Source organism: Staurois parvus, unplaced genomic scaffold (genome assembly GCF_062004578.1).
Source record: "Staurois parvus isolate SC_StPar_1 unplaced genomic scaffold, SC_StPar_1.0 ptg000409l, whole genome shotgun sequence".
NCBI lineage: Eukaryota > Metazoa > Chordata > Amphibia > Anura > Ranidae > Staurois > Staurois parvus.
This window is the reverse complement of record NW_028318205.1, coordinates 3,667,631-3,687,000: the sequence shown is the minus strand read 5'-3', so window position 1 is coordinate 3,687,000 and position 19,370 is coordinate 3,667,631. Positions and strand designations below refer to the sequence as shown.

Sequence of the window (19,370 nt, the reverse complement as noted above, 5' to 3'; positions counted from 1 at the left end):
GTACACAGCTCTGGCAGATACATGTGTTAACAATACATACAAAATAGGAAGGAGGTGTTGGGGCTTGTGACTGTTTTAATTAAAACAAAAAAAGTACACTACAAAGGGAAAATTTTAAATTGGAAGCAATTCTCCAGGGAACATAGAAAATACTGCATTTCATGATTGTTTTTTTTCTTTACAAATATATATAATTTTACAAATAACTTGAGTAATGTGGAAATTCTTTCTTCCGTGTTGGTACCAAATTTCATATATTTACATGAAACGGCAATTAAAATGGGGTTAATCAGTTTTAACAGAACCTTTCCAACTGCAGGCAATTAAGAATTTCCCATTGCATTATACATTCTGAAAATGCTGTGTATGGGGAATACTCAGTAGGAATGATTGTGGTTACTCGTGCACAGAGCAATCGAAGATCGGCTTCTAGCAGGGTAGTGTGTTTTATAGTTATAAAAGGTCAGATGTGATTGGGTGCTGTGGATTTTTGCAGAGATATCAGAATGACTAAAATAAGAATGGTCTGTGTTACATTAAAGCAGGCAGTCAGATGTAAGTCTGCCTTAGTAAATAATATACATCTCTCCTGCCGCCCTATTGCTGAGCAGTCATCCTTCTGAGTCTTTCGGAAAACGGATACTTCCAGAAGTGGGGACAGCTGACCGACAGCAGGAGAAGCAATTGTGTGGCAATGGAATGATTTTTAGGTGCGGGCTTAAGGAGAGGTAAGTATTTATTTTTTATAAATTCTTTATTTAATTTGACCATTGACAAGGCAAACATTTAAGCATATAATGTATGAAAGAGTAGCTTGGAGCATGAAGCAGCAATCCAAAATAAGGTACATTATATAACAGACACCAAATGAAACATTAAATCAGTACAAGAATTTGTACTGATGGACTGCTCAACTGGGGTCTCCACAATATTGGGCAGATTCCCCATAAAAGTCTCATTTTTAGGCATTAGAGGTAAGTATTTAAAATATATGTGAACCCTTATTTTGTAAAATAACCCATTCAGTTTTAAATAGAATACCTTTTTTCCCCCTTTTATAAAGTGCCCATCATATAATAACATACCCTCTTTTCTCAAATGCATAAGGAGCTCAGAGACTTAGGGGAGGAGAAACAGCAGCTTGCTGATCTTCCCAGTGAATAGCTATGCAGAGAGAGCGTGTCAGCTCAAGTCTAATCATTGGTAGGAGAGCAGACTGTGTTCTCTCAGCACAGCCAGTAAACTGACCATATTGTGCTCTCTTGCTTAGAGTGGTCAGTTTTTATTAAGAAAGCAGAGGGACTGGCAAGAACACGAGGGATTTCACACAATGGAAGCAATACAAAGAGAACAGGATACCTTTTCATACAAGTACATGGTACAGCAGGCACATATCAGGAGTATGAGATGTTGAGTTTATGTATTTTTAAGTATCAGCTTTATTTTGATATTGGTAATAGGGTCACTTTCAATGCACACTTCCTTTAGTCCAGGTTCACACTGACCTCTGTCTATTCTCTCCTACTTCTCAATGACAGTGGCAGCCTCCATTGAAGTTTACCCACCTCAATTTAATAGACTAGTTAGACTTGAACCCCTAGCATGTCTAATGTTGGAGTATGGCCCTATCCAAGGCCATGGGAATTCCTGTCAAGAAGGGTAAACGTCAGAGGAGGCTGCTGCTGCTGCCATGGAATGGTTGGTATGTCAGTGTACAGAAAGCCCCAGAAATGTAATTTCCTGTTTATGTGATTGGTTCACCTTAATGCATCTTCTGCATTAAGACAAAAAAACCTTCAATCTGCTGCTTATTCCCCCCCCCCTTCCCTACACTTGCCTGACCAATCTTGATTCAGAGATGTGTACAAGAACAGTGGCTCTCTCCAGTCTTTCTCTTCTCATTGGACAGAGAGACATGCTGCTGTCAATCACACCCAGTAAGGAGGGAGCCAGAGAGAAAGCTTATGGCACTGCAAACCCTCAATTTTTCGTTAGCTGTAGGATAAAGTTATACATGCCAGGACAACGTTGTACATACTGTAGAAATCCATGAAGTAGGTAAAAGTCCAGCACCAATCTGGTATAAAATAAAATTATAGTACTTTATTCGTTAACCACTGAGGCATGAAAATAATCCATCCAGTGTAAAGACTGACGCATTTCAGACCCCAAAATGTTGGGCTTTAGGCATAAAGTGGGGGGGGGGGGCAGAGGCTGGTCTGTTGTCATACACAGCCTGCTCGGGAGTGAGCATGCATGAGTGCGACTTGCTATGGGGGAACTCGGCATGAGGGAGGAGAGGACAGTGCCAGTGTGAGACCCAAGAAGAGTATGATTGGTTCTGCTCTGTGCAAAACCATTGTACATAGGTGTACAATGGTAGAGTACCTTGAAAATGTATTCATACCCCTTGAAATTTTCCATATTTTGTCATGTTACAACCAAAAACGTAAATGTATTTTATTGGGATTTTATGTGATAGACCAACACAAAGTGGCACATAATTGTGAAGTGGAAGGAAAATGATAAATGGTTTTCAAAATGTTTTACAAATGTTTGAAAAGTGTGGCATGCATTTGTATTCAGCCCCCCGAGTCAATACTTTGTAGAACAACCTTTTGTTGCAATTACAGCTGCAAGTCTTTTTGGGGATGTCTTTACCAGCTTTGCACATCTAGAGACTGAAATTTTTTCAAGGCACTGTAAATATAAAATGTTTATTTTTTTTTTAAATGCAAAGCTTTACAATCACTTTAACTTAAAATTTGTTTTCACAGTTGGTCAGTTCTTTTGTTTTAATGTGTTTTAATACACATTTGTTTCATTTAGGCCCGAGCCCTTTCAGCTCAAACAGCGGAAACGGATGCCATCAGATTTTTGGTTGGGACGCAGTCTCTGAGATATGACAACCAGGTAAGTAAAGCCTTTTTGCTGTTTTTAAAAGTCAACAAACCAAAAAATGTATCTGCCACTAATGTAGGGCACTTTCTACCAATATTCGTTACAGCACCAATGTCTTCCTCATTGCAGGACAATAAGAGGGTGAATAATGGCTTCAACACTGATTTTAAAAAGACAGATAAATACATTGATTTATTTCCAGTTCTTCTATGGTGCTGGCATATGATCTAGTGATCAGGTGTATGCAGTGGATATAAAAAGTCTACACACCCCTGTTAAAATATCAGGTTTCTGTGATGTAAAAAATTAGAAGGATGAATCATTTTAGGAATGCTTCCACCTTTAATGTGACTTATAAACCGTACAACTCAATTGAAAAACAAACTGAAATCTTTTAGTGGGGGGGAGTAAACATAAAAACCTAAAATAATGTGGTTACATAAGTGTGCACACCCTCTTATAACACCTGCCATCATTTAAAGTGCCTCTGATTAACCTTAAATAAAGTTCAGTTGTTCTAGTAGGTCTTTCCTGACATTTTCTTAGTTGCATCCTACAGCAAAAGCCATGGTCCACAGAGAACTTCCAAAGCATCAGAGGGATCTCATTGTTAAAAGGTATCAGTCAGGAGAAGAGTACAAAAGAATTTCCAAGGCATTAGATATACCATGGAACACAGTGAAGACAGTCATCATCAAGTGAAGAAAAATATGGCACAACAGTGACATTACCAAGAAATGGACATCCCTCCAAAATTGATGAAAATAGGAGAAGAAAACTGATCTGAGAGTCTGACAAGAGGCCTACAGCAACATTAAAGGAGCTGCAGGAATATCTGGCAAGTACTGGCTGTGTGATGCATGTGACAACAATCTCCTGTATTCTTCATATGTCTGGGCAGAGTGGCAAAATGAAAGCCTTGTCTTAAGAAAAACATCCAAGTCCGGCTAAATTTTGCAAAAACACATCAGAAGTCTTCCAAAAGCATGTGGAAAAATGTGTTATGGTCTGATGAAACCAAGGTTGAACTTTTTGGCCATAATTCCACAAGATATGTTTGGCGCAACAACACTGCAGATCACCAAAAGAACACCACACCCACAGTGAAGCATGGTGGTGGCAGCATCATGCTTTGGGGCTGTTTTTCTTCAGCTGGACTGGGGCCTTAGTCAAGGTAGAGGGAATTATGAACAACTCCAAATGCCAGTCAATATTGGCACAAAACCTTCAGGCTTCTGCTAGAAAGCTGAACATGAAGACATGAAGAGGAACTTCATCTTTCAGCATGACAACGACCCAAAGCATACATCCAATTCAACAAAAGAATGGCTTCACCAGAAGAAGATTAAAGTTTTGTAATGGCCCAGCCAAAGCCCAGACCTGAATCCGATTGAAAATCTGTGGGCTGTGCACACTCTGAAGAGGGCTGTGCACAGGCGATGTCCTCGCAATCTGACAGATTTGGAGTGTTTTTTCAAGGAAGAGTGGGAAAATATTGCCATGTCAAGATGTGCCATGTAGATAGACTCATACCCAAAAAGACTGAGTGCTGGAATAAAATCGAAAGGTGTTTCAGCAAAGTATTTGTTTAAGGGTGTGCACACTTATGCAACCATATTAATTTAGTTTTTTATTTTTACTTCCCTCCACCTAAAAAGATTTCAGTTTGTTGTTCAACTGAGTTGTAAAGTTTATAGGTTACATTAAAGGTAGAAAAAGTTCTGAAAATGATTTGTCTTTGTCTCATTGTTTTGCATCACAGAAACTGTACAGTTTAACAGGGGTGTGTAGACTTTTTATATCCACTGTAGATCTATTCACATTAGTCCTTTTCCCCTAAAAGAGCTCACAACCTAATGTTCCTAACACTCTCATACATAAATAAGGGGCAGTTTAGGAGGAAGCCAGTTTTACGACCAGATTTTGGGAAGAAGTTGGAGCATTAAAACATATGCAGACACGAGGAGAAAATACCAAAGGGAAGATATTGTCCTTGGTGGAGTCTTGGAGTTACAGTGCAGGAGTGATAACTCTCATGAAACATTAGCAGTGAGCATTTCAGTAAAAGAAAACTTGTGTCTTTTTAAAGTTTTGGAAACAATAGTGGTGTATAATAGCAAGTATTGCAAGCCACCAAAAACAAATTAAAACCCTTACCACCCAGGAACAATCACCCCCAATTGTTATAAAGACAGCAATACAATCAGAAAGAGATATTAACCTTTACACATTCTATCAAAAACTAAAAAGAAAAAATTGCTTAACATAAACTTCAAAGCATGTGTTAGTATATGCCCTAGAGCAGAGTTTCTCAACCAGGGTTTCACGGAACCCTAGGATTGCCAGGGGTTCCTTGAGCAATGAGCAATATCTGCCTCTCAGATAATTTACCTCTGACACCATTGACATTTTCTAGCTATTTGTAAGGGGGAATTCTTAGTGAGTACAAGAATAAGGATTATTCTTCCCACTGGCCATCACACTCATGTAGTTTTGGATATAGAGATTTTTAGCAGGGGTTCCCTGAGATTGAAAAGTTATTTCAAGGGTTCCTCTGTGTTAAAAACGTTGAGAAAGGTTGCTCTAGATTTTTGTCTGTTGAGATGTTTTAGGGATGTTAGTGATTTGTCTGTATGTTAACATGAATGGAAGCAGGGACCACCATTGGGGTATTAGAGACTTCAGGTGAATGGTGGGCATTATAGGGGTGTTTATAGGGTTACTTGTGAGCCACTGAGGTAATTTACTACTTTTGTTTTTAAACAAAATTATAGGGGCTCATTCACATGGGCAGAGAAAAACCCGCTGCATTTAGACGTGTGTTTTCTGCATGTAAGAGAGGTTCCTGCTGGAAGAGCTACAAGAGCATGCATAATATATGCATTTATGCATGTACTGTATGTGCGTAAAAATATGCAGAACTACGCACGTTAAAAATTGCAACTGTGTCTTGCTTCTGTTTGTGCCCCACTAAACGCAGTACGCATTTTCGTATGTAGACACATCTGTGTGTATGGGCTCATTGATTAGTGTAGTGCTGCATTAAGATGCATACAAAACTATGTGCTATACACATCTAAACACAGCTTTATCTGCCCTTGTGAATGAGGCCTTAGACACAGATGTGTGCATGGGCTCATTGATTACAATGGTGCTGCGTTTAGATGCTTATCTGCCTATCTGCTGTACACATCTAGCCGCAGGGTTTTGTATGCCCCTGTGAATGAGCCTTAAGGTAAACAGTGATTAATCCTTTTTCTGTTGGGAACTTTATAGTAAAGAACTCTACAATTAAACCCCACCAGGGGGCAAAACACATCGGGAGCAGGTAGATGATTGGTCCTCAACAGTGCTGGAAAAATAAAGTTGTTTTTATGCCTAATGGATAAGTGGTGTGCAACTTCCTACTGTGGTATCTATCGCTGTTCGCAGGGCCAGTGATTATTCATTACAAGCACTTATATAGTGCCGTCAATTTATGCAGCACTGTACATATATTGTATATTCACATCAGTCCCTAACCCTCAAAGAGCTTACAATCTGTGGTTCCTAACTCACATTCATACATACACATACTAGGGCCAACCTAGACAGGAGCCAATTAATCTACTAGTCTTTGGAGTGTATGAAGGAACCGGAGTACCCAGAGGAAACCCACGCAGACACAGGGAGAGCATGCAAACTCCACACTTACCTGCTTAGATCACTACTGGATGCACACAAAGTGCATCTAGCAGCAATCATCACAGGTAATCACTGACTGTGTGAACAGCCATGGATAGCTGCCGCCAACCTGTCATTAAATTGTACAGGCATGGCTGCTGCAGATAGCTGCTCATAGGTGCCAAAAACAGCCACAGGAATTGACAGATTGCTGCCACTTTCATTCACACCGGGCCAAATTACCCGTGCAAAAATAGCCTTCATGTGAAATCCAACGTAGTTTATTCCAGGTTAGCAGGTTATAGGGAATCATTTCTCTGTGACTTGCAGGTAAAGAAAAGAATTGTTTTGAGCTTCTGAGACTCTAAAATCACCTTCTTTACCCAGTAAGGATAAAGTAAAAAATGGAGAGGCTGAGAGTGTCCAACTAGGACTACACTTAGCTTAACAAAAAACAGGGAGGGAAACATGGGAACATACCAAATACAGGAAACATGAAATAATAAATAGGCTTCTTGATGGTCTAGCTATAATGTGCATGTAAACAATTGCAAAACTAGGCCAGCCACCTAAATTGCACAATGGGAGGCCGTGCCCAGCAAAGGGCCAAAACCAAAAATGTATTATATTGCAGCTTGCCAATCATTCGATGAGGTGGCTGCATCATTTTTTTTTTCTTAGAATTTTTTCCCTTTTATCTGGTGAACTGGTTCATAACACACCTCCTGTATCATTAAGACCCAACTCTGGATGAATGAGCACAGGAGCCAAAGAAGACAGCAGCATTGTCAGTCTGGGGGCAGGAGAGTGTTAAATGTATTAGCAAATGTAAATACACTAAACAAATGGAAGCCAAACTCTAGATCACAGTTTCTAATAAGTTAGAGCAAACCATTTTTTTTCCTTTTTGGATAAAGTTTTTGCAAGAATAAATAAAAGCTTATCATTTTAATTACCCCTGCCAGTGTTAATTCGTTTGTCTCAACCGTGTAAACTGATACATTCTGCTAGAGTGCTTGTGCTTTTGAAAAACAACAGACTTGCTGTCTGCATAACCAGATGAAAATAGAAGAAAGAAAGCCTAAAAAATGAAGCTAATACAGCCATCACATATAGGAATTGACAAGCTGCAATATACTAAAAGTTTAGATTTCCTTGCAAGATTTCTCTGCTAAGACAAAAGATTGGATCCAAGGGATGTTTGCTTCAGGCTCCTGTGGCTAGCTGTGCATCCAGAATTGCTCAGGTTTATATCACAGATGCAGTCTACAATTTGAGAGCCGTTTATTTCAAGGTACAGCATGCAGCTATGACAGCATTGCTAGCCCTCATCAGAACAAAATATGGAAACCATGACTTCCATGGAGTAGGCCTTAGGGAATAACAAGCCTGGAAAGCTGTTGAAATAAACGGCTCTGAATTTTGTGTCTGTATCTGTGCTGCAAACCAGCGGTTATGGATGTACAGTTAGCCCCAAGGGTATAAGAGGATGTTTTGCATCTCCTTGTTTTGCCGTCGTTTCTTGAATGAAGAATAAAACACTTGATTTTTTTGGATATGGGATGGAATTGATTATATTTAAATTATTTTGGTCTTTTTCAGCAAACTCTGGAAGGAGCAAAACACAAAGTGCAGATTGCAGTAACCCATAGCAAGTGATTGGAATACTCATTGTTAAAGTAACACCAATAACGAGATGTATTTGATTACTTGTTGTGGATATTTTGCGCTTTTTAATGGATATGCCTGGTTATGTTTTGACAAAGCTGTGTGATATTTTGGGGGTTCAGGTATTTTTTTTTGTCCTATCACAATAACTTGACTTATTATTTTGGCTTTTGACACAGGTAAATGAGTCATTCCATGGTCGGAGAGTTTAAGGTCTCTGCTTTACAATCACCTGTGGCCCCTTTTCTTCTACCTTCTGTCACTCCGTCTTGCACTGCTTAAAGCAAGTGTCTATATCACAGGGAAAAATGTCTGCTGAGAGCAGGCAGTAGTAATGATTTTATCATACTGTACTGAAACTGTGACAGTCTACAAGTATAGTTATTGCTGTTTGATCTACAAGGAGCCAGGCAGGGAGAGGACATGGTAGTGCACGAGCTGTGCAGAGTACTGATGGCTCTCTTTGGTGCCAATGTAATTTTTCCTTTAATTGACGACTATACATTTGCATTAAAGGGTTTTCTGCAAACTAGATCTTATTATTCTATAACTCACAAAGATCTCACAGAGCGATGATGGCATGAGCTTAGTTGATTATAGTAATGGAACCACAGAACATATTCTGAATTTCCAGGACTGCTTAAAGGAAACCTTTACTAAGGAAGTATGGGATTACCATTTCTGACCTATTTTTGAAAAAGCTAGTCACAGCGAAGTTTTTGAAAAGATCCAGGAAAAAAAATCACAACTTCTCACATTGAATCGGGATGCTGTTTTTGATCACTTGTTCTTTTAGAAACCTGCTCTGTGTATGGTGCTTTGCAGTGCCATTCACTGGCACCCCAATACATTGTACAGTAGATTGCAATGCATGACACATTTCCTTGGCTATTTATATGTGCCGGATGACTTGACATGGCTGATTGTGGATGACATGATCCCATACATGCACAGAAGAGTTAGCCATTGCAGCACAGCCACAGTGAGCAGGAAATAGAAGACGGTGAGAAGGCAGGTAAGTGCGTCTTATTTCAGAAGATACATTGTTTCTTCTGCAATAAAGAGTTGCATTCTCCTACTATACATGAGTGTTCAGTCATGGATCCAGATGTCAGTTTTTCATACAGCTCCAGACTGAACCAAGAGGTATTTTCATGGGCAGGTGGATGTAAGTGGACGTTTGTTTCTTTGCATCAGCTTACAGTCAAGTCTTTCTATGCCAGGGCTCTCCAAACATTCTAAACAAAGGGCCAGTTTAGTGTCCTTCAGACTTTAGGGGGGCCAGTCTGTGGCCATTGGGAGTTGAAATTGTTCTGGTGTCAGTGGGAGTAAACAATGCATCTTTGGTATTAAGGGGAGGTTAGTGTCCCATTGCTGGTGTCAGTGGAAGGAATAGTGCCCTATCGTTGGTGTCAGTTTGAGTGCCTCACCATTGGTGTCAGTGGGAGGTATAGTGCCCTGTTGTTGGTGTCAGTGCAAGAAATAGGGCCCCATTGTCGGTGTCAATGAGCACTATTGCTGATGTCAGTAGCAGGAATTATGCCCTATTGTTGGTGTCAGTGGGAGGAATAGTGTCTTGTATCAGTGGGAGGAAAGGTGCCTCAAGGGCCGGATAAAGGCAAACAAAGGGCTGCATCCGGCCCATGGGCTACAGTTTGGAGACCATTGGTATTTGTCCAAAAAAATAATGGAAGAGGTTTGCATCTGTTTCCGTTTTTGTAGACATAAACAGATGTAAACAGGTTTCATTTGTTTATATCAGTTCCATTTTCATCAGTTTTTAGGCCTCATACATACAGGACTTTAAAAAAAAACTCTCCTTGAAGCTGTCCTCTGGCAGCAGTGTTTTTGCAGAAAAAAAAGCCTGATGCTTCTAGAAGTATCTAATGCTTTTACAAGCGTCTATTGCTTGGGCGTTAATTCATTTAATTGGCCAGAATGATCATTTATTGTAGCCATTGAAATTAATGAACCTTTAGATGTGTTTAAGCCGTGTCAAGCGGTTTTTCTGCCAAAACACTGCTGCTCCTGGATGCACTGGCCTTGTTTTTTTTTTTTTTTCCTGCTGGTAAACACTACTGCTACTAAAAGCTTCTAAACGTCTATGTGTGCATGGATACATAGGATAACATAGAGCCGTTTAGAAGCAGCAAAAAAAAAAAAACGCCTAATGCCCCTAAATGTGGCTGCAAAAACATCCTGTTTGCATTAGGCCTTAGGCAAAAAAAACATTTTTTTGTTTATACTTTTGTCCACCTTTTATGACTTTGGCTATTTTATTCATCTACTAAAAGCAAAATGTATACTGATAACGGATGAACTGAAGATAGAACTACAGATTGATGCAAAAGGATTTTTTTGTTTTTAATCCATTTTAATGGCAGAATTGATGATGTTCATGTAGGCAGCTAATGAGGATGGGGGAGGCACCCTAATCTATTTCATTCTGACAGCAGGCTAAAGTCCTTTGTCAGCTGATGTCACTCAGCCAGTCCAACTTTAATGTCGGAATCCACCCAGATGCCTGACCGGCAGTTGGCGCATCTTTGCAACGCGCAGCTCAAAGCCTGAGCCTGTTGCTCCTGCCTTCTCCATAGCCCAGTACTTTAGTGAGCGCTGGAGGGGCATAGCAGAGAGCCAGTGACTGACAGTAACTGCTCACTGAAGACTGAGAATCAAGTGATTAGTGGTCTTTGATCACTCAGTTTTTGGTCTTAGAGGCCGCAGGGGGACAGATGCAGCATTGGTCTGTCTCCCGCTGCACGAATATACCAGAATTGGACGCACAGGGTATAAACACCCAGTGGACCTTTACTGTTTCTCTTACCCTTACCCAACATAACATAATTTATGGAGAACTAATCCAGGTACCTGTTTGAGGGTTAGTGACTCGGAAAACACTGATACTGTTGATCAGGCTGAAAGCCAGGCAAATTGCATTTTTCAGAAGAGGTTAGCAATAGTTTCTTCCTTATTTTCCTTTTACTGTGAGTGGAAGCTGACCTTGTGAAGCAACAGAGTATTTCCAAGAAAAAGGTCCTCTTCATGTTCACATATTTGAACACTCTGTAGTGACAGAAGTCATATTTATCAGTTAAGTGCTTTACATTTAGAATTTCTAAAACCAATTTATGCAGGGTGTGTGGACAGCCTAATGTAGACCTCTCTCAGACCATGGTAATTTAAAAGTGTTCATAGGATGGAAAGCTGCATAATCAGAGCACACCAGATTACAGGAAAAGTTGAAATGTGCATATAACTTTAGCAGCATATGTTTGTTGTTCTAAACCTACTATGAGCCTGGGAAGGTCAAACCAAGCATCCGATGAAAGATCATAAGCAAAGGTTAGGGACTTAACCCCGTTTTATTTATTTTCTTTAATGCCTTCCTACTCCTCTTTTTACTTGTTTAACCCGCCTTCCTACTTTTTTTTTTTACTTGTTTAACCTGAAGAAACATACAAACACAGCAAATCCAGCATTGAACCGTTGTGATCTGCTGATCTGTTGCTGCATAGGAGGTCCTGTGTCGTCATCTGTCATCTGGCCCCCTGTTGATGCCGTGCCTGGTACCCCCAGCGCTGTCTGATTTCTCAGCAGATGCCTCCTATGATATTTGACGTGGATGCTGCGGGAGCATGGCTGCCATCGTTCTTGCCTGAAAGAAAAGAGAACTGGGTAGACCAAACAAAATGTAATCGGGGAAAAAATAAGTCAGCTTTTTTAGATTGGGGGGGGGGAATCTAATGATGTAAAGTGGTAATTTGCTGTGCAGGTCCACTTTAACTGTAGTGAGAAAATAGTGGTAAAGTGATGAGTAGTTCCAAAAACAGACAGAGGCAGTTACAAATCTTTACTTTTTCAGTAAAAGCTGTGTCTGGAACTTCCCTCCGCCACTTGTTGTTGGACAATAAGACCTCCATCCTATTAGACCCCTGTGGCCCTTAAATTGGGCTTTAACGACCAGGAGGCTGCTCTTGCGATTGCTTTGATTGGCTCTAACAACCAGGTGGCTGCTCTTGCAATTGCTTTGATTGGCTCTTACAACCAGAAGGCTGTTCACGTGATTGCTTTGATTGGCTTTCACAGCATTCTTATGACTAGGGGCCCATTCCACTGGCTCCTGATCACAGACTGTATCCGAGAGCTATTGGAAACCGCTTGGTAGTGAGGCAGTCAGAACATTCTCAAGACAGAACTGCAGTCTTCATTGAACGTATATGAAGGTATATGCGTGCTGGTTTACCAAAAGGCCCACTTTTTCTGCTGGTGCACCTAATCATTACGGGAGCAGAGAGAGGTTAATGAACTAATGGGGATGTAGCAGGGACAGGGCAAACTGCATCTTTCTATTTCTGGCTCTTCTGATCATTTGAATTAACTTCTGATATGCATTTCCCATGCCCATAGTAGGTTTACTACAAGAGATAGTGGTAGCTGAAGTTATATGCAAATTTGAACTTTTCCTGACAGATTAAAGCTTTGCACTGCCCCCTCCAACCTCCTAAGCCTACATAACAGTATTTAAAATCCAATCACTAAATGTCATAATTCTTTGTAAGTTTTAATATGGTAATGTCGTTTTGAAAGTCATTTTCTAATATGTAATTTGCAGCTATCATTAAAAAAGTACCTGCTGTTCCTTCAATGAAGGTCCTTGTTTTGGCTCTTCCTGTAATAGGAAGTTCTTTTCTCCTAATTGTGCATCTTGTTGTCACTTTCACACGGGCTCTGAGTGGTCATTTCAACACTCATGACATAGGCATGGTGTACTTTTTGTATCAGGATACCCACTCTGAGAAATGATAGGAGATCAGCGGCTCTGAGATTCAACAAAAAAACTAAAAAGTCAATTTTCTCATTTTAATAGTAACAGATTAAGATATATCGTACTTTGAGCAAACTAAATGCCAACTGATATTGGCAAACTAAATGGCATTCAGTAGATGATTTACTAAAACTGGTGCACTCAGAATCTGGTGTAGCTGTGCATGGTAGCCAATCGGCTTCTAACGTCAGCTTGTTCAATTAAGGTTTGACAATAAAACCTGGAAGCTGATTGGTTTCTATTCAGAGTTGTACCACATTTTGCAATCTCCTGTTTTTAGTAGATACCCCCTCAGATTGTATGTATACTTTAATGTGAAGGGTGGTCTTGCTGACCAATGGAAAGTCTTAGGAGGCAAGAGACAGGGTCAGGCTTGACATTTACAGCAAAAGTCTAGATTTGCAATATTTTTAATTCTTTATATCCCACAGTCTAGTGGTCAAAATTAAATGCAGTTATTTTAGGTTTGAGGCTTGGGACAGGTTTTCTTTGTTTTAGTTTCTTAGGTCAAATTAGCTCAGTACATTTGTTCTTATTCCATTAAAAGATGTAATTAACCACTTCAATACCGGACTCCTTTACCCACTTTCTGCCCAGGCCAATTTTCAGCTTTCAGCGCTGTCGCACTTTGAATGACAATTGTGCGGTCACGCAACACTATACCCATATTATATTTTTATCATTTTTTTCACACAAATAGAGCTTTCTTTTGGTGGTATTTAATCACTATTGAGTTTTTTTATTTTTTGCTAAATAAAACAAAAAACACCTGAAACATTTGAAAAAAAAAACGTTTGTTATAAAATGTTGCAAATAAATAATATTTCTTCATAAATTTAGCTCAAAATATATTCTTCTACATTTCTTTGGTGAAAATAATAATAATAATTGAATTTGTGTTTTTTTTTCAAATGTTTCTATTATTTTTTAAATTTTTTATTAAATTTTTCTTTTTATTTTACTATTTTATTTTTTAGCACACTGTGCAAGCTGTACAATGTTACCATAGTAGCATTGAACTACTCTGGGCAAGTGATCAGGATTTTTTTTTTTTTTTAACACGTGATTGCTAATACCAATGTATTTCCTTGTTACTGAATTAAACTGATTAATTCAGTCTTTTGTTGTGATTAGCTGTGATTGGGCAAAACTGATCACATGATACAGATGGGCTGTGATTGGCCCTGTCTGCATCATGTGACTGCCTTGACCAGTCACAGCTAACAACATAACTGTATACGATGGATGGCATGACAGGAAGCCATCCATTGTATACAATTGACATGTGATCTGCTGTGATTGGTCACAGCGGTCACATGACACTATCAACGGGCCGGTGTAGTGATATGTCATTGGCTTACAATAAAGGGTAGCAATCAAAAGTGGTTGTACACAAAGTATAACTATGATAATGATAATAGTTGATAAATGACAATATACGTAAGTATCTTGTCAAGAGAACAGAAATATCAACCAAGTTGTTTCGGTTAATCACCTTAGAGAACCCAGAAAGAGCTATATATCTGTAGCTCGTTAGCTGTCATTAATAAAAGGGTTATGTCATTTAAATTGTACAAGTATGCAATCAAGACAGGAGATGTACAGAATACCTAGTGGTTTGTGAAACATCCCTGTGGAAGAGCCAGAAAATAAAAATTGAGAGAAGAGAGGGAGGAGAGAGTAGGGAAGGATCGGAGAAAGAACATGTAAAGCACTCAGGTCCGGGTTGTGGGTCTATAAGGCTATAATGAGGTGAAGCTATCTATTGGTAGCTTGGGATGGACATGTTGGATTCATGGAGTCCATGTTTTAAGGAATCTCTTGTGGGTGTCTGAGAGAATGCTAGACAGTTTTTCATTTATTAGAAAGAAATCGAGGTGGCGGTGAACATCTGTGAAGGATATGAACTGCTGTTTCAAGGCTTTTGCTATGGTTTGTTTAGCCGCCAATAGTACGCGGGTAGCTAATTTGAACTGGTGTTTTGACAAGCCCTGGGGTTTTAAGTGTAGGAGAACATGCCATGGGTCTCTTGGGAAGGGACAAGCTGATAATGAATGGAGTAGCTTAAAAACCTTTGACCAGAACCAGGAGAGCATAGGGCATGTCCACCATATGTGTAGGACATTTAAAACCTCTAAAACAAGTGCTGGGGGCAGATCGGTGGAGAAATGCTAAACAGAACGGGACCAAGTACCACCTTGTAACCGTTTTGAAGGCTGATTTCATTGTGAGAATATTAATAGAGCATGAGGTCAGGGTTGTCCATATCTGTGACCAGCATCTCCGATCTTTAGTTCTTTTGAGGTCCCTTTCCTACTTGTAAACGTAAGCATGATTGTTGGGGTTCTGTAAGGTGGTCAATTGTGCGTAAAGGATAGAGATAAGTTTAAGGGAGAGAGGCATCTGGTGGCACATGTCTTCAAATAGGGACAATTGCGTGGTCATGTCTTTGTTGGTAAGGACCGAAGTCACCCAATGTTTAATTTGTAAAAATCGAAAAAGTTCTGTATGAGGGGTGTAACGTACATGTGAATGATGTAACGTGCATGTGACATAAAGGTACAGATTTGAGTAGGTAAGATGTGATAAGTATCAATATGTAATCGGAGGGACATTCCATCCATTGTCATTAAGGATGTGTGTTCAGTCCTTGTCATTGGGGAAATGAGATTCAATTAACATCAACTAGGCTGAAAAGCCTGGCTTCCTGGAGGTTACACCTTTTGTGTTAATAAGGTTGGCACCTTCTGGGAAATCCGGTTTGGAGGAAATGACAGCAGACAGGGTGTCTGCCTGACATTGAAAGCTCTAAAGGTATATCCATACATCAAAAGGGGTATGTTTAATCTCTCATAAAAGCTAAAATATTAGTTGCAGAGAGATGAACATGCTCCCTTCTTGTAGGGCATTCTGTGCGCTACATCTGCATATAAAAAATCATATTGGTGGCTTAGGGAGAATGCCAGGAAAATGCAGGGAATGGTTAGGTGGCACTGGATTGCGACAGTCGAATGGTATTTGGTACTGTCGCGATCGGGCTGATGCGCTGGTGTCGGAAATCCAATCCCCGACTTGGTGTCTCAAGCCGGTCTTGGTCCAATTGAACTTGGACGGGTCAGCAACCAGGACATCCTCTGGGCAGGTACAGGACCACCCCCCCAGGGTCAATTGGCCGAGGACTAATGTCCCGCCTATGTCCATATTCCCATAAAAGGAGTACCCAGACGCTGGGACATTTGTGATTCGTATGGAGTTGGTCGATCGACTAATGGATTGCTGACTTTTCTGACTTGCTCGAGTAGCAGGGTAAAGTTTTATTCTGTCTTTTATTCCCTTTTATTTTATAGTAATTAGTCATTTGTGTGTCTTCTTGTATTTTTTGTATTTTCTGTAACTTTTTATATTTTGTACATATTTTATGCACTGCCCACTTCGGGAAATTAAATCTTAAAATTAATTATTGACCTCTGTGTATTTAAGCACATGCTCATATCTTCGGAGAGATTAGATGAGATTAGATTGGAGAGATTAGATTGTATTTTAGTGCCTCTAAACGCTCGGTCAAGCTCATTGCCAATCTGTATGCAATTGCACTGTGTGTGGGCAGATTGTATGCAGATTGCAAAGGTAACAGATCTGCCAGACGGAGATCTGTGTGTGTGGGGTGTCCCAGCAGACCGTTCTGCGGATAAACTGTTGGGTGGTGGCAGGCTACCTTTTGTGGTGTGGCTGGTGTGGGGGGGGGGGTGTGTGGACAGTGGAAGAGTGATTAACACTGGGCTTCTGGCTTGTAGGATAGCTGGAGGAATCCTAGAAGGGTGTGTGTATTGCTAGGCTGTTCCTCAACCCCTAGTGTGCACCAGATTGTATATAAGATTTGTATCTGCCAGTGTGTGGTCGACCAGCTGGATTGGAGTGGTCTCCCTCTGGTGGTGGCCAAAGGTAGTGCGGGCTGTGGAGGTACATCATGGCTGGTCTTATATACGGGTTTATATATTCAAAGTTAAGTCCCCTTTATTCCCTCTTTACCTCCCTGTCAGGGCCGCACATGCGCGTCTCGGTTAGCTAGTCGCTGTGGGCATGGCGTGTGGTGGAACACGTGACAGAGGGCTTGATATTTGTGCCTTATTTCTGTCCAGGTGTAAACAGAACGGCCCTTGAGGAATGAATGGACACTTTGAAATTTGCGAGAAACCCACCAATGGAAGGCTTTAGGGGACTCAAGGCCAGTTGAAAACAGAAGGTTGCCCATCGGGGGGGCGGGGGGAAGATGAGGGGAGATCAGGCCACTGGTGTATTTTGTAGAATCCCATATGCGCATTGTATGGGCAATTATGGGACTGATGGTTGTGGGCTGAGATCTTGGGGGGGTGGGTAGCCGTAAAAGCGAAGAGGGAGAAATTGTGTGACAAGAGAGCGCTTCCAAAGTAAGCCATTTGGGAGCTTGTTGTGCTGCATATAGTGAGGTCAAAGGTGCGATTTGAGGCGCCACATAGTACTTAGGGGAGTTGAGAACCCCTAAACCCCCCTGTTTCCGGTGTGTGAGCATGGAGTATTTGGCAATTGAGAGCTTTTATTGGCCCAAATAAACCGTAAAATATAATTTTGAAATTACTTCAGGGCATTAGAGGGGACGGTGCAGATTAGGTGTAGAAGTTTGGGGAGGATAGACATCTTTACTGCTTTTATTCTGCCCATCCACGAGAGAGGTTGCTAAGACCAGGATGTAAGTAGAGTTTTAAGAGAACGAAATATTGGGGTATAATTGGCCTCATAGAGAGTGTAATAGGAGTTAGTAAGGCTTATCGCTAGATATTTCAAATGCGTAGTGGGCCAGGCAAAGTTATTGTTTTCAAAATAAAACAAGGTGCAGCGCTAAAATGTTGTGTTTAAAGCATATAGAAACATATAAACATCATTATGCCAAAACCCATAAAACAGCATAAAACAATATTAAAGTGCAAAAATGTAAATAAAAATGTCACCTATTGGTGACTATAAGTGATTGGACACTAAACCAAAATGCAGTCTATGGTGTGATCTGGAAAGATCCCAAATGATCTTCAAGAAATCCAATAGCTGGGTCCGTGGATGAGGTGATAAATATGTAATGATTGCGCACTCACCAGATACGCAATCCCAATGCGCATTAAAAGCAGATACTTTCAGGACATCAAGGATCCTAATATGGGTCTGGTCAGATCTGGTCAAATGCCCCTCGTCGTTTGATAATGTCGCCACGTATGGAGATGGCCGCTCTGCAGATGTGAATGGCTCCCATCGGAGCTCAAAGAACAAAGGAGGCCAAATAGTGTAATATCCTTATGGCAAGGAGTATTTTCCCCAAAAACAATACAGGCAGGAGCAAGAAAGATACTGACCATACAAGTAAAAAATGCAAATGGCCGCCGGGGCCCTCGTGGTGCCGGTCGGCGTGACGTCACACCTCTGTAGGGAGCGGCTACAGAGGTGTGACGTCACGCCGACCGGCGCCACGAGGGCCCCGGCGGCCATTTGCATTTTTTACTTGTATGGTCAGTATCTTTCTTGCTCCTGCCTGTATTGTTTTTGGGGAATAAATACTCCTTGCCATAAGGATATTACACTATTTGGCCTCCTTTGTTCTTTGAGCTCCGATGGGAGCCATTCACATCTGCAGAGCGGCCATCTCCATACGTGGCGACATTATCAAACGACGAGGGGCATTTGACCAGATCTGACCAGACCCATATTCGGATCCTTGATGTCCTGAAAGTATCTGCTTTTAATGTGCATTGGGATTGCGTATCTGGTGAGTGCGCAATCCTTACATATTTGTCACCTCATCCACGGATCCAGCTATTGGATTTCTTGAAGATCATTTGGGATCTTTCCAGATCACACCATAGACTGCATTTTGGTTTAGTGTCCAATCACTTATAGTCACCAATAGGTGACATTTTTATTTACATTTTTGCACTTTAATATTGTTTTATGCTGTTCTATGGGTTTTGGCATAAAGATGTTTATATGTTTCTATATGTTTTAAACACAACATTTTAGCGCTGCACCTTGTTTTATTTTGATCACTTTGGAAGTTTATATGGTACTTTTTTGGTGTTCAGCTGCTGCTTTTGATTTCGAATTCCATTTATTTATCATTTTGTCTGAAGCGCTCACTTACCCTGTGAATTAAAGTTATTGTTTTGCTTCAGTAAGTGTATTTCCGCTGCAGAGTGTAAATTATTTCAGTGCATTTAAAATATCACATTAATATATATGATTAATTAAAACCTTGTATTAAGTAGTTTGTTTTCCCTTCAAAAATGTA

At 40.4% G+C, this 19,370-nt stretch overlaps 1 protein-coding gene across 2 annotated transcripts in view; it reads left to right on the top strand.

Moving 5' to 3' along the window:
* EIPR1 (EARP complex and GARP complex interacting protein 1) overlaps positions 1-19,370 on the top strand; it is a 306,520-nt gene that overhangs the window by 58,982 nt on the left and 228,168 nt on the right. For both annotated transcript variants that reach the window (XM_089686732.1, XM_089686733.1), the window contains exon 2: positions 2,830-2,913. In XM_089686732.1, the coding sequence (XP_089542858.1) occupies positions 2,830-2,913 (84 nt within the window). The remainder of the gene's footprint in view (positions 1-2,829; positions 2,914-19,370) is intronic.